At 30.9% G+C, this 16980-nt stretch overlaps 1 protein-coding gene across 4 annotated transcripts; it reads right to left on the reverse strand.

Moving 5' to 3' along the window:
• Nucleotides 1–262: 262 nt before the first annotated feature.
• On the reverse strand, nucleotides 263–14582 carry LOC143244104 (nuclear transcription factor Y subunit beta-like). Of its 4 annotated transcripts, none has more exons than XM_076488185.1 (9): nucleotides 14467–14582; nucleotides 13355–13450; nucleotides 11893–11975; nucleotides 10742–10807; nucleotides 10062–10129; nucleotides 8781–8910; nucleotides 6405–6483; nucleotides 4923–5008; nucleotides 263–514 (listed from the first exon to the last, which is right to left on the reverse strand). In XM_076488185.1, the coding sequence occupies exons 2-9, from the start codon at nucleotides 13431–13433 to the stop codon at nucleotides 500–502; spliced, it is 606 nt and encodes a 201-aa protein (XP_076344300.1). In that variant the 5' UTR covers nucleotides 13434–13450; nucleotides 14467–14582; the 3' UTR covers nucleotides 263–499. The 4 variants fall into 4 exon arrangements, with proteins under 4 accessions (XP_076344300.1, XP_076344302.1, XP_076344301.1 ...); XM_076488187.1 differs by lacking the exon at nucleotides 14467–14582 and adding an exon at nucleotides 14185–14326; XM_076488186.1 differs by lacking the exon at nucleotides 14467–14582 and adding an exon at nucleotides 13941–14081.
• Between the last annotated feature and the right edge of the window lie 2398 nt (nucleotides 14583–16980).

Genomic DNA, 16980 nt, shown 5'->3' on the forward strand with positions numbered 1-16980 from the left:
ATGGAATCTAGTTGTATATGGATATAAAAAAAATATTTGTATGGGACATGCATATAAGAATGAAGATAGCCCTAACAGAAATAAACATAATATCTGTGTAGAGCATTGACTAAAACTAGACTAAAGATAAAACATCACCTATGTTTGACGTATATTAGCCTGGTAATTTCCAATAATAAATATTCTCTAATATTTTATCTTAATGTTTCCTTCAAAACCTAGGACAGGTTTCCAACTTTAGAAAAGCACACAGAACACATCCTGAGGTAAAAAAGAACATACTTTACATCCATTAATATGACTATGCAACAACCTCAGAGCCCCATGTGAAAGAACAGGCTTTTAACAATGCAGTTTACAAATACAATGATAGAAATATAAGAATGAAATTATTTGTGTATAGGTGAATGTTATTCCACTGGTAGCAAAGTTCTTTTCTTCTGATGATTGAACTGACATCACACAGGTTTTCTTGATTATGTTAAACTTGTCTGGTACGTTATCCAAACTGTACCTGTTAAAAACATGAATAAAACTTGGAAGTAATTTTAAGCCTTATTAAAGTAAAAAATTATTACACAAAAATCTTGTTGATCTTTGAATTTCCTAAAAATTTACATAAAACCTTCTAATATCAGAACATAAAAACTTGCATGCATGAAGTAACAATTCCAAGATTACTTTTGTTTTCAATACCTCTAAGGTCTTCTTTTACTCGAAGGCTTTTAGTAAGTTATGTTCAACATTTAATGAAACCACTTTTGATTCATGTTTTTTCCAATTAGTATAGCATACAATTGTAACTAAAAATCCATATTTTAACAGTATATATAAGTTTTAAGTTCTTAATTTTATAAGGTAATCTTAAAAAAAAAGTTCTGAATTTTACCTAGTGTGAAAATTGTGACATTTGTTCTCTAGGAATTCCCTCTTCTCTAATTTACTTACCAACCTCCAAGATATTTGAAATTTAACATAATATACTAATTATAATGTTCTCATCACTCAAGCAGAGCATAATTTTCATAGTATTTAATGTTGTTTGGTTACAGAGCCATTAACTAGAAAACCAGATCCTTCTTGCTACATCTACCTTCCACAACCTAGTTTCAGGATTTGTTAATTGTTCTGTCTTATGTTTAATATCATATTATTTGTAACTAATAGAAGATCAAGGTTTTAATCTATCAAACGACCTGTTATATTTCATTGTTTTCTGTACACAAAATTGTCAGTTTCTCTTTTCATTCACACAGGAAACATATCAACTAGCTTGGATGAATTTGTAACAAGTCATGTCTCACAGTTAAAAAGTCAGAAAAACTAAGATAGTTATGAGACATTATCTGCTTTTCACATGTTATTATTCTATGTTCTTTGGTGCATTATTTCATTAAATAAAAATTATTTTGTGAAGTACTACCATTAGCATAAAATAGGTAGAGCTGAATGTCAATGAGAGTCAAAAGAGAGAGAGAAAAAAAGCCCAGGTAAGTACTTTATTTACTGTTTTTCATATTTATTCCTTATTTATATCTCTCTCTCTATATATATACACATACACTCATAACTAAAATGTAAAACTATAAACTTTGTTTTAGGTTAGTTTAGGTTAGATTTAGAAAAATAAGTACTAATACTATAATAATTTTTCACAAGCAGCTTGACATTATTAAATGTGTCCTGAACATATCATGAGTATCTTACAATTTATATGGTTCAAAGGGCAATAAAATGTAATTATGAACAGACATATACTGTAATGAGCTTAATGTTAGTTAGGATAAATGAATATAGTTTCATGTTTCAATTTGAAGTCATTCTGAAAAAAAAATGTAATTTAGATCTATTTCACATTTTCTTGGTGGTTACAAGATCGATCAAATTGACCAGCCTTGTATAGATGTAAGTTAGAGTAAATAACACATAAATATAAAGATTTAGTGAAAAAAAATGTCCAAAATGTATTAAGGAAGTTTCAGGAATTACATAATGAAATTTGAGAATTTTCATATGAAGAAGGGATATTACTTTGCACTTGGACTAGTTGCAAAAAAAACTTGATATACTTATGGACAAATCTTTAATAAAATCACTTCATTAAAAAATCTGATTTTTTTTATATAAAATACTTTTAATGTTTACTAAATTCTGCCAAATTTTCTAAAGACGTGCATACTATATTAAAAATTAAATACTACAAAGTAGTCACATGGTCAGACAATTCAATTGAGCCTGCAATGAGAGGTAGGTAGGTATTTCATGTTTATTAGCACAAAGCTACTAGGCTATCTGTGCCAAACAAGATGTAGTACATTATAATTGTATATGGAAATAAAGGTTAAAATATGTAAAATTAAAACCTGCCAAAAAGACTGAAGCATTAAGTTCAAACTTGCTGTCAGTCACCTGAAGTTGGCCTTTCCAGTTCAGGTCAAAATAAAATTAAAATGCGTAAAAGAAATCATTCTAAAACAGTATATAGTCCAATAAAACCCTTAAGTTAAAAAGACCAATAGCTCTTGAAAATGTAAAAACATGAGTGAGGCAGCCAGTATCACCTATGACATTGGCTAATGTCAATGTTTTGGGGATGCACTGAGCAACTGCTTGGACAATACAGTTAGTTACTGCTGCTACACAATCATCTATCAATAATTTACATAAGATGGCAGAATCAAGTTCCAAGAGAGCAGTGAAAGAGAGCCATTTGACCTCGTCCAACTTCCACTGAGGCACATGGGTCAGGAAGCACTGATCACAGCCAATCTCTCTTAACGTGATAGGAAAATGTTCACTACCCCGTGGATTGATGTCAACCTCCCAAGAAAAGCAAGTGAAAAGTGAAGGGGAATAGACAGAAAGATCTACAGCAGTAAATGACTGACTGGGTGCATGAAAATAAGTGTAAGAGCCAGTATTGAAGAGAGACAGGTTGTGATTCAGGAGCATATGCTCTATAGCATGACCCCTCACATCAATACTAGAACCACCCCAGAGGGAATCTGTGATGACAGAAACCAAGTTGTGTCCCAAGCTTGGTTATAAATCACCATAGCTAAAAGTTTCTCACTAAAATATACAAGACAGAACCTTTTCTACAAATGCTTCAAATTAAACCATATGATAAGTGACAAGAGTGAAGAAAATCCAGCCTATCAAAGCTTTGACACAGACCTTTCTTATTACGTATGTTGTAAGCAAAGAACTCGTTTCTAACTGATAAGTTTATATGTGTTATTTGTTTATTGATACATTAACATGGAACTTACCGATATGTTGCAACACATGAAATAATATACATTATCATACTAAACTTTCAGTCTATTCTGATGAAGGTGGTCTATTGTAAATATTTACATCTATCATGTTACAATCATGTTGTAAACATAACATGTAACTTTTATAAATAAAACTGCTACTTATATGTTTTTAACTTATATGTTATCAACTCCACTCTGTGATAGAGTTTATATGAATCCTCTATAATTTATATTCCCAACTTTAGATACATATCAGTTATCCAAATATTCTAAAAAAATAATGATTTATCAAATATACACACACACACACACACACTACATTACTGCACCTCAGGTGGAGAAACTAGCAGGAGAATGATACATGATTACCATAACGCCAGGGAACTCACTTCACCTAAGGTGGAGAGATCACCAGGAATAACCTACATGACTATTGTAACAAAACCCCTTCACCTAAAGTAGAGACACCCCAAGAATAACCTACAGGACTACCATAACACCAGGGAACTCACTTCACCTACGGTGGAGACATCACCAGGAACAACCTACATGACTATCATAACAAAACCCCTTCACCTAAAGTAGAGACACCCCAAGAATAACCTACAGGACTACCATAACACCAGGGAACTCACTTCACCTAAGGTGGAGACCCCACCAGGAATAACCTACATGACTATCGTAACAAAATCCCTTCACCTAAAGTAGAAATACCCCAAGAATAACCTACAGGACTACCATAACACCAGGGAACTCACTTCACCTAAGGTGGAGACGTCACCAGGAACAACCTACATGACTATCATAACAAAACCCCTTCACCTAAAGTAGAGACACCCCAAGAATAACCTACAGGACTACCATAACACCAGGGAACTCACTTTACCTAAGATGGAAACACCACCAGGAATAACCTACAGGACTACCATAACACCAGGGAACTCACTTCACCTAAGATAGAAACACCACCAGGAATAACCTACAGGACTATCATAACAAAAACCCCTTCACCTAAAGTAGAGACACCCCAAGAATAACCTACAGGACCACCATAACACCAGGGAACTCACTTCACCTAAGATAGAAACACCACCAGGAATAACCTACAGGACTACCAAAACATGACAGAACTCACTTCACTTCAGGTAGATACACTACCTATGGTTTAACAAGCATCATAAACAATGGAAAATACTCCTATTACATGAATCCTTATTTATTAAATATTCCTTTTCAATTACACATAAAGACTTATTTTTATAGAAAATGAACTACATTTATTAGATATAAATTAAACCCAACCAAGAATATTATTACAAAGTAACAAGATCCCTAACCTGACATAAATAAGAACAACACTATGTCAATCCTTTACATGGTTCTTATGATTAATAATAGTCAGAAATGGTGAATATTTCAGCTTGTAAAAGTATTGGGAAAAATATGTTAATCTGTATTAATCGAGTTAAAACTTCCTAATCAAGAAATACTTTTATCAAAACAAGTTTAGAAATTTGATAAACTAAAATATGACAGAACTTCCAAGTCAAATTATATTTTTTATATCAGGAAGCAGGTAAGTAAGTCTGTTTTAAGTTTCATAAAATTTGGTTAAATACTTCCTCTTGGAGAAGGGATAGAATTTAAAATAATGTATACCTGAGCAGGGTATGCTGTAGCATATATTACACTCTGTTGGCCATTCTGATCTTCTCCCAGAATTTCACCAGTCAAAGTCTGAGTTGCTACAATCAAGATTTTCAAACAACTATTTTTAAATATTCCACACTTCAATAAAGTTTTTTTTTTTCAATTTAGAAAGACCTAACCCAATAACAATAAAATCGACTAAGTCATCATGTGGTCATTAAAATTGTAAATATTCTTGAGAGTTTTAAGTTACAAAATTGAAAATTTATTTATTCGAAATAAAGTCATCTGGCTATTATAAGTACTGTGGTACTTAATAGTAGGAATCAACAAGGATTCCAAACAGTCACCTTACCAAAAAACCACCCTATTGAATCCCTAAGTGAAAAAAATAATAATTCAAAGTATTGTTTATTATATATTAGGTGCATGTATACTAATAATACTCTAAAAAGGTTGCTAACATTTTCATAAAACAATGAATTTTTTTGTCTACCACCTACCTATGTGCTAGCACACATCAGTAGTGCTAGCACCTAGGCAGCTCTGACTATCATTACAAGATTTCTCCAGCTTATCTGATTGGTTTGTGGATATCAATAAAGATCCATATATGTATACACATATCATGCACATACTTAAATACCTTTTCAACCCAACAGGTAGAACCACATATCAATGGATAAACACAAAACAGTTTCTAAAGGTAAAGTATATACTTCATAAAGGTATAACATATGAAGTGAACAAACAGTAGTATCAAAAGATTATGAATTTTAAAATTTTCATAAATTCGTTATTGTGGTTTTAATTCTTGTTTCATTATTCTTTATAGCAGCTTCTCTACTTCATTTTAAAATTCATAATATTTTGATACTATTGTGGAAACTGTAAAACGTACACTATCATCAAAATGACATTTTTCAAAATAAACATCATTACTGTGGCTGAAAACAAGGAGTAACTCGAGTTTATCAAGTCTATTGATTGTAACTCTGAGGCTGATTTAGAATTAAAGATATTCAATTATACTTAAATCTGATGACTGAAACTTGAGAACTTTAAAATATAGATTCCAACTTTACTGGTTCTTCTCAAACTGCACACGTTTTGATGTTTAAATATTTCAATCAAATAAAAACTGATGAAAGTTTGTATCTGAATAAATTTAAATATACTCAATTTTTAAACTTGTCAAACTTAATAAAACAAGCTTGATTTGGAAGCTATCACTATAAATATTAATATCATTGTAAAATCTTCTAAACTAAATCCATTTCTACAATTGTCATCAAATTATAAATCTTGTGTTAAACATCTTTCTTACACAATAAGTATGTGCCACATTTAAAAAGAATTAAATCAAGTTTAAAGCAACTAGTATACAAATTTTTATATTCTAACAGAATGATGCATTTTACACCATCACATAAAATGTTACTTCCTAGAAAATGTTCTTTAACAATGCAACACTTTCAGAATAAAACTTACAGAAGTTTTCTTCACCAAGTCCATCTAGTGATGAGTCTGTTCCTTGTCCAACACCCATGTTTTTTTCCCCCTTCATAGCCTTTCAAAAGAATGTTGATAATCAGTGAACGGTTTGAAGCAGTTAACCCATTCACTGCAACTGGAATGTATCTTCCTTTTTGCACTTGGAAATGTTCATTCCAGCCACAGTAAAAAGGTTAAGTTAGAATAAGAGTATTGCATTATATTACAGAAGTTTCTGTTGTCTCTTGGAAACTAGATACAGTGTGGCTTACAAGTATTAAACTAGATACGGTGTGACTTGCAAGTATTAATTAAACCAGATACGGTGTGACTTGCAAGTATTAATTAAACTAGATACGGTGTGACTTGCAAGTATTAATTAAACTAGATACGGTGTGACTTGCAAGTATTAATTAAACTAGATACGGTGTGACTTACAAGTATTAAACTAGATATGGTGTGACTTACAGGTATTAAACTAGATATGGTGTGACTTACAAATATTAAACTAGATGCAGTGTGGCTTACAAGTGTTAAACTAGATGCAGTGTGACTTACAAGTATTATACTAGATGCAGTGTGACTTACAAGTGTTAAAACATTTATATGTTCCAATGCCAGACTTAATAGTGTTACTCTCACTAGTGAGAGAAGACTTAGTAATGTTACTCTAATTAGTGAGACAAGACTTAGTAAGTCTACTCTAACTAGTCAGTCTCAGATCAAATCAAACATAAAAATGTTAGCCATGTTTGTTACCTACAGAAATAATTTATATGGATGAGAATAGTTGTCTCAAGAACAATAAATGTTAAGGGTCAGTAGACTGAATAAAACAATCAACCAGTTCAATATGTGAAAACAAAACTCTGTTTCTACTAAAACCTAAGTTAGATTTGTGAAACAATGATGTAAGAAAATCATGTTATTCATATAGTTCAGAAAGTTAAACTACAATTTATTAGATTTTAATCCACTGTAATATACTGGAAAGTTTATTATTTTCAAAAGAAGGCCATCATGGGCTTTATTAACAAAATGTAGAAAGTATGTATATTTATAGAAACTAAGTTTCAAAATATAGTTAAAGGAACTTCACACCAAAAACACATTACATTATAGAAATATTTCACAGCAAAGTAACACAAAAACATTTAATTTAATACACAGTATACATGATTATCAACTACAACTCATGTAGCAACATAGAACAAAGTGAAAATTTGTTTTATCAACTATAACTTGTGCAGTAACACAGAACAAAGTGATAATTTGTTTTATCAACTGTAACTTGTGTAGCAACATAGAACAAAATAATAATCTGTTTTATTAACTATAACTTGTGCAGTAACATAGAACAAAGTAATAATTTCTTTTATCAACTGTAACTTGTGCAGTAACATAGAACAAAGTGATAATTTGTTTTATCAACTGTAACTTGTGCAGCAACATAGAACAAAGTGATAATTTGTTTTATCAACTGTAACTTGTGTAGAAACATAGAACAAAGGAATAATTTGTTTTATCAACTGTAACTTGTGTAGCAACATAGAACAAAGCAATAATCTGTTGTATCAACTATAACTTGTGTAGCAACACAGAACAAAGTGATACTTTATTTTATCAACTACAACTTGTGCAGCAACAAACAACAGTAATAATTTATTTGTTGTGACTTGTGTTTATCTTAACTTGATAATTTTGCTATTAACATAGAAAAAAAAATCAATAAGAGACCAAATATTACAAATACATTACTCTTATACTCTAAATATGTGTCCAGGATCTACCAGGAAACACCTAGTAGGACCCAGGGGCAGTGCAAGTAAAAGGGCTGTAAGGAGGGCATTTTTTGAGATTTTTTATATATGTTCAGAAATAACTGTACCAGCTTTATCTTTTCTTTCAACTTAATCTCTAATCAGTTGAAAGTTTTGCTTTTAATCATTGTTTCTGAAAATTCAATAACAGCTATTTCTTGAGACTTAGATATCTTTTGAGAAACATGATTGGTTGATCAAATACAGAAATCAGCTACTGCTGCTAGTGTTGATCTAATTTTTGTTCTTGTTGTCAAAGCAGAAATTTATATACTTTCTATAACAAACAGAACATGATATTTTTAGGGAATATTTTTTATAGTTTTGGAATTATATTTCTTTAAACTATACTTTTATAATCCTCTAAGATAAGCAGATCTATAAAAAGCCCAAACAAACAAATCTGCAGCAATTCACACATCTGACACTAACTTGTATTAGTTCTACTATGAAAATATATATTTTCACACACACACACACACACACAAATTAAACTAAATATGCATAGCTAAGGACAACTGACGACCTTCTTCTAAGAATGAGTAACACACACTTCTCTGTACTTCTGTAGATACAGTTTCAGAGGTTCAACATAGTTGTCAAACCCTAGAGTGGACATAGCAAAGAGGATGTCTTCTCCATTAATTGTTTTTCTCTTTTCCTGGTGGCATCTTTCACTTGCTCTATAAAAGTTGGTCAAGGAAAGAAAAATATTTCTTACACATTCACTTTAACAAGTTATGCTTATTATATATTTGAACAAAGTTTCATGTCCTTCAATTTACCTAACTTAAAACAAGTCACATCTACTGTTAGAAAGCTGAGAGCAGGATATAAATACATGTACATATACTTCTAATGTTAGAAGGCCAGGACTGTCAAAGGCATGCTCTTGCCAAAATGTAAAGACCAACATTACCTTGTACATATATGCATAAAAATAACACTAAATGTCCAACAGTCACTAAACAAAGTGACCAGAAAACTAAATGAAAAAAGGTTAAAACTGTTCTTACACCTGTACCAACTTTTGTAACTAGTATTATACACAGATTCGTACCTTTTTTTTAAAGCAACAATAATTTAATGTTTCAATTTTTGGATTAAAATATATTAAAGAAAATTTTAGAAACTATTAAATTACAACAAATTAAAATGTTAAATTTAAAATAACTTTTCATCACACATTGAATGTTGTTCAACAGAATGCTGAGAAAACATTCATAAACTGACATAACTTCCACAAACCCAAAACTTTATGGGAGCAAAATGCAGTTCAAGAAGTAATTTAACAAGTAATGGTGAGAGTAATCAAATACACAGACAACAAACATATAGTTAAAAATGTCATTATAGCCTTTATAACCTTCCCTTAGCCACATTTTTGACTAAGCAAAATCACTCCTACTAAAAGAACAACTGAATCTTGATCTCGTGCTTCTATAAGACTGATTAACACGCTTTAGTTTAAGCTTGTCTGATCACAGAGAGGGTGTGGGTACTTCATATACATACTATGATCTGGATAAGTAATTTTATGTAAAAATACCTGTGTTGCTATTATTATATGAAAAATATTACAAACAAAAAAGTTAGTACAAAATTAACTTATAAAATAATTAGAATTGAAGCACAAAAATACTACATTTTTATTGGAACCAATGAATCCTTTCTCTAGTTATGTAAGCTAAGACTAAAACACAGCAGTATGAAACTAGTGCATACCCAGACTTGAAGAAATAGTTTTACTTTTGACTTTCAGAAACAAATACAGGGAAATCATACTTCCAGTGAGATCTCAACCAACACTGAAAAGATACACCAGAAAGGATACTCGCTGGTTATAAAACTCACAAACTCTGATACACATTCTTGTACACACTCTTTGGCATCTTTAGCTATCTGAAATTACAAATTACAATCAAAACTTATTGTTATAGAATAGTAAAAGCATTCAAAATATAACTTAAAATTATTAATCTTATACTTAGTAATCAATACTTTGGTTGTACAACTCTAGATTTATAATGTTTAATTAATAGTACAAAGTAAGAGATACAGTCAGTTTTATGATGGCTTTAGAAAACAGAACAAGCCATGGTATTGGTATACATCTCTACCTTCTTGCATGTTAAAAGAGGTAACAATATTATACAAGTAACTTTTTTTTTGTTAACAGTTCTTGTATGCATCAACTTAAAAACTATAAACAACTGAAATTCCACTTTTCAAATTAGTACAGTTTGTGTATCTTGCTTTACTTCTATATGTAACCAGATTTTAAACCCCTGAAACAAAAAAATCACCTATATTCAAATATTTTCTCTTATATTACAGAATGGATTCTGTTTATCTAATTGCAACTTGAAACTGCTTAACATTCACTTTTGTAAACATATTTTGCAAATAGTTTTTACTTATTTTAAATGAGGACATATTTGACATTACTCTTGTAAAATTCAGAGCTCTTGACAGTGTTTAAGTTATATTAAGTTACACACTATGGTTTTTTACCTTTCCTGTTCTTGGAATAGCAGCTTTCATTATTCTTGCAACATTGGCAATAGGTAGAAATCGATCCTACAATATGATAAATAGCAATTTGTTACAGGAACTGCCAAAAAAATAACAAATATTACATTTTATTAATAACCAATAAAATTTTAATTAAAACACAAGATACTGCTGTTTTACTTAAACAAGTGAAGATTTAGCTAAATTAAGGCTTCAGTGGGTAACTTCAGTACGTAAAACAAAACTATTTAAGTGTTATTCATGACGATACCAGAAAAAAAACTTAAAAATAGAAAATATGAAATATTCAGTTTTTATAACTGAAAGAACATTAAAAGTAATTCACAACATTTTAATCAAAATTTCTTTAAGTACGTACATGTAATAAATTAATTTTCTGACAGCTTTTATATTACCTGTTTTGATGTAGTCTGCATGTTAACATTTCATGAAATCCTTAACTTTTGCACCAAAATAGTTTCATCATCTGCTGAATAACTATATTTTATCAAAATTCTGTGTAAACACAACTAAGAATACCATACATACGAAAATTGTTTGAACTTAGGATTAACCTTTATGAGCAATAGGCCTAATTGAGAGGGTTTTAAATCTTTCTCAATTACCAATTTGTAACACGTTATCATTAATAAACCCTAATATTTATGTAAATCGATCTTCTTTCAGCGAAATATTAACCCTAAATGAAACTTTTAAAATATACCAATGACAACTGTATGTTGTAGAGATCTCTTACAGTTTACAATAATGTTTCTCTAACATCTCTGGTCTTTGGCAACTAGTATTTTTTTTCTATTATGAAAAATAGACTGTATGTTTTGTTACTAGCTAAATATCAAATACTTGACAATGTAAGCATTCCAGTTTATCTTTATTCAATAAAAATACTTTTAACTTTTTAAACAATCTAGTGTCATTGTGATATTATCTATGTCACTTAAATGAAATTAATTTAACAAAAAAAGTATTAATAACACTTAAATTAAGTGACACAAGATTCTGAGATAGATACATGTTGCCAGAATGAGATTGTTTTCATTTAACAGCTCATACCCTTATCAACACACTGCACTCTGAAACTGCAGTAGTTTTTCAATAAGCTATTGAGTAATGTATTTAAAAACAATCACCTGTTCCCTTAAAGGTTCAGTATATTTTCCATCCTCCCCCTGGTCAATATCTGCAATACCTAAACCATCTTCTCCATCAGTACCTGAAAGAAAAAAAAAAAAAACACCCATGTTTTGGTGGAACTAAAATGATCCATTTCCATTCACATTATTGTATTGTATACACATGAAAAAACAAAAAACAAATCATTGTCAAATAATTCATTATTATTGTTCACTTAATCAAAAGTTACTGACAATAACTTTACAAACTGCTGATGGTGCAGTTTTAATCACTACAGAAATTAATATTTTCATGATTTTTTTTAATTCCCAAAAGCTGAAGTGTTCTATAAACACTAAATCAACAGAATATTCAAAAATGTGCTTTGTTTGTGCACAAGAAAAAATATGTTCAAATGATAATAAACTTGCATTAATAGCTTTATAACTAGTGTCACTACTTCTGTGATTTACTAATGACATCTCAATAACTATACTTCAGTTCACAGTAGTATTATTAAGTCACACAAAATGAAAGTATTTTAATATTTTCATTACTAATTTAAACATAAGATTCTAATCCACAATGAGTCTAAATAAACAAACAAAAAGGATTCATCAGAATGAAATGTCAAAAATTGCAGGAAAATAAAGTTTAATTTTTTAATTAAACATGGTGTCCATGTGTAGTTATTACCACAAAAAACCCATATTTCTCTTAAATTACCCATAGAACTATCTAGCTACTCATTTTTTAGCATCTGAATTTCATATTGTGTATCTATTCTTGCAGATTGGACTTAGAAATCACTCATAACTGGTTTTCCAAAGAATCTTTACATTTTTCATGGATTTTGTCTTCTTGCAGAAAGTTACCATTTTAAAATACTGATACAGTTTCCCATATACAATTTTGTATCACTGGAAGGAACTGAAAAAGAATTATGACAACAATACTTTATTTCAAAACAAAACTAAGGCACGACACTGAATCAATAATATTCAATAAAAGAGGTCACACTATTTGTAAAGTAATAAAATGGATACCATGGCCAATGTGTGGTACTATACAGATGTTATTGTAAAAGTAAAATTAACCTTTCCACTATGGGTGGGGTCTATCACTTGACCAACCTTGTAACCATCAGAAAAAAATTAGGAAATAAATATAAATTGTAATCAGTGATGTCGAGAAAACCCACTTGTAGAGAAATATATATGCAAAAACTGTGTTTATCTGCCAGAAAATTAGTAGCCTACCTTGATTAGTAGTCAAGAAACACTGACTCTAAATTAACTCAAGAGAAAGCTCAAATGAATAAGAGAGAAAGTTAGATAAATATGAATTTTCTTGAATAGTAATAAAATATGCAGGGTTTTTATGAGTTCCAAATTAACAATTTGAAAACATTAGTTAAACATAGGTATTCTAAATGAATCTAATAATATAATTTAAAAGAATACACAGTAGTAGTTCTACCTTCTGCATGGACAATGTAAGGCCCACCTCCAGTCAAAAAAGAATCACTAAGGTCCCCACCATTCTCTGCACGTTCCATTTCTTTCAGAAGAGGGTCTATATTTAAAAACATTGTCACAATAACATCATTATTCCTAGTCAAGCATTATCTAACAAAATATTTCCTATATTTGAAACTAACCACAACCAAAGTTTCACAAAAGAAGTTTTATTTTTGCAGGCTTAAGAACATTTAATTTTGATGTCTTGATGTCAAACAAAAAACATTATCACAGGAAATTGTACAGGTGTAGCTTGTAAATTAGAACATGTTACATATCAGTTAACAATGGCTTATTTTTGTCTTCTTTTTTTTTCTTGAATTAAGCACAAAGCTACATAATAGGCTATCTGTTCTTTAACCACCACGAGTATCAAAATCAGGTTTCTAGCAGTGTGCGTCTGTAGACATATCACTGTGACTCTGGAGGGTAGTTTATTTTTGAAAAAAATATTTTATAACTTACATTACTTTAAGTTGCTAACAAGTTTTTTTTTTTAATATTATAAAAAAATGGATTAAAATGAATTTAATTAACTGACTTACTAAGCTTAACAATAAAATATTTCCCGTCTCTAACTTGCTTACAACCCAATTTTCAATGTTGATGTTAGGCCTACGTTACCATTTTACTTTAATACACCAGGTGCATGCTTGTTTAGTATTAAACTTAAAAACAGGCTTCCGAGCAATTAGGCTTAACTTCTCAACAATCTAATCGAAGTGACTTCAGATTTATTTTATTTTTCTAACTCTGTAGCATGACTCAAGTCAACAAATTTTACCCAACTTTATAATATATTGTTCACATCAATCAATTGAACAATGCAATTCTCAAGGATGCGACGAGTTCTGCTGTAAATTATATTATAGAACACGTAACTAATAAATGGCAGGTCTAACGAGAAGCTATCACAATATATTACTTCATATTGCCTTTTAATATATATATATATATATATACAACTACTTTTTTAATCATCTATATTAGTAAACATTGTTAGTGCTCCTTTTCAAGTGTACACATAATATCATTGGATAATGACTAATGTAAAGACGGAAAATGACGAACCTGCGATCACCCTAATCTTGGTTGGTCAAAACATGAACCAGTGAGCGTGGAGAAAGTGCACAGTCCCACCAAGTCACTTGTTCGGTGGAGCATACGGTGGAAGAGATGTCTTATAATATATAGCGAGACGATTAGGTTATTGTTCACATACGAAGTTTTCAAACAAGTATTCGTTTGATTAAAAGTTTATACAGCTGTTTCAAAACATTATATATGATCGATAATTAAATAGGTGCTTCTTAGAAAAAATGGGTAATATTTCATTTCATATATAATGTTTTCAAACATCTATATATGGAATAATAAGTTTATATATCTGTTTCAAAGCATTACATATGATCAGTAATTGGTTTGAATTTCGCGCAAAGCTACACGAGGGCTATTTGCGCTGCCCGTCCCTAATTTAGCAGTGTAAGACTAAAGGGAAGACTATCATCTTCCACTGCCAACTCTTGGGCTACTCTTTTACCAACGAATAGTGGGATTGACCGTCACATTATACACCCCTTACGGCTGGGAACGGCGAGCATGTTTAGCGCGACGCGGGCGCGAACCCGCGAATTACGAGTCGCACGCCTTACGCGCTTGGCCATGCCAGACCAGTTTTATAGTTAGCTTATACTTTAGCTAACACCTTCTCACTATATATTTGTTCAATATTGTATCTAAATAGCACACAACTCAAAAATAAGTACAAGTTTAATGTATTGAAACACTTTGCAAATGCTAATAACACTATACTAAAATATATAATTAAACAAAAACCTAGACTTGTATCAACGTTATAACTTTCTTACTGTTTAAGATAATTGGTTATAGACATGATAAAAAGTCAGTATATATTATGGAAACAAAAAATCCAAAAAAATAAACTAACATATTCCTCAATCTTCACATACATACATAAAATAAGCAAAGTCATGTGTAATACAGCGGACTCAACAGATAGCTTAATGTGGGCTTTGCTTAAGAAAACACCCTTGTAATAAACACTCCCACTAATAATAATTACGCTTTACGTTATAGAAACAGAATCATTAAATAACGAGCCTCGTAAACTCACGGTATTACAAAGTGCGCCATCGACAGCTTAGTGGAAAGTCTTGAGACTTACGCCTTTAAAAATCGGGTTTTGATACTTTCAGTGGGTAGAGCACAGATAGCATTTTATAGCTTTGTGCTTAACAACGAACAAAATATAAGATGCAATCAATAATGTTGTTGTTTTAATGTTACTAAAAGTCCAATTATAGAAGGTTCTGGAAGAATTTCTTCCTAACGTTTTTCTGTAAATAAGTTCTAATCAACTGAAAATACAAGAAACTGAAAAAGAATGCTTCCAAAGTAGAATAAAAACTAACGCGTGAATCATTTGTACATGGGCGTAAAAATAAATCTTCCACTTTACAGGTTGAGTTGACTCATCGTGTTTAATGACTTACAAAAGTAGGGAAGCAAAGGAAAAAAACAAACATATGGCTAAAATTTGATAAAGAACTAACTATATTTCGATATTTCTTAAACCCTAGCAACCAGTAGAACTACCAAGGGTATCATATCCTTCACTTCATGAAGCAAGCTGTATTAATAGGACACGAAACAAAATTCTGGACATCTCGATGAGTCACACTGATTTAGTTACTCACCAAGCCTTGGGATTTTTCTTATAAATGTGAAAGACACATTTTGAAGATCAAGTTCAAGAACCTAAGGCTGAACACATCATATTTGTCTAGAAATTCCAATTTAGTGTCCCCCCCATTGCAGTAACGCAGCTAGAAACCGGGTTTCGATACCCGTAGTGGTCGGAGCACAGATAGCCCTTTGTATTGCTTTGTGCTTAATTCCAAATAATCAATAAAATCCAAATTAAGTCACAGCAATGTTTAATTTATAATATCTGAAGAGAGAGATATACACCTAACTATATAACTCAATCAATGATGCAGCAGCGTCGCTGAATGCTTAAAATATTCGTGGCTTGAGCTTATAGGCGCGGTAATTTTTGGCGTTTCAGTATGACATAGGTCGTGGTTTTCTATTCTGATTTTTCAAAACATCAACTGGAGATATGGGGTGCTGTTCAATAAAATCAGGGTTACGGACCCTGTATGCTAGTGCCTCGCATTACTTCTGGAACGATAGTAGTTTTATAATTCTGCATGGTAGACTGAAAAGTCGAAACCGTATACTTAATATTTTTATAAGACTTGTATCCGATGTTTTAGAGTATGTTTTTTTTTCAAATATTTGTAATACAGAATTACAAATATCATCTGATGTTTATCACACACACAGCGAGTTAAGCAACCTAGCCATCTGCCCATGCCACACTCTGTCATGATTGAAACATTAATTTGAATGAGATATATTTTTTAAACTGAGGGAGAAAACTGTTATAAATAGCATAGCAAGCGGAAACAGTTCTCAATATACAATGCATTTAGGTCAAACTGCTGGGACATTGCATGTAATGATTGGGATTCATACCTATTCTGTCTTATTTCAGCCACT

The sequence above is a fragment of the Tachypleus tridentatus genome, chromosome 2 (assembly GCF_004210375.1).
Source record: "Tachypleus tridentatus isolate NWPU-2018 chromosome 2, ASM421037v1, whole genome shotgun sequence".
Lineage (NCBI taxonomy): Eukaryota > Metazoa > Arthropoda > Merostomata > Xiphosura > Limulidae > Tachypleus > Tachypleus tridentatus.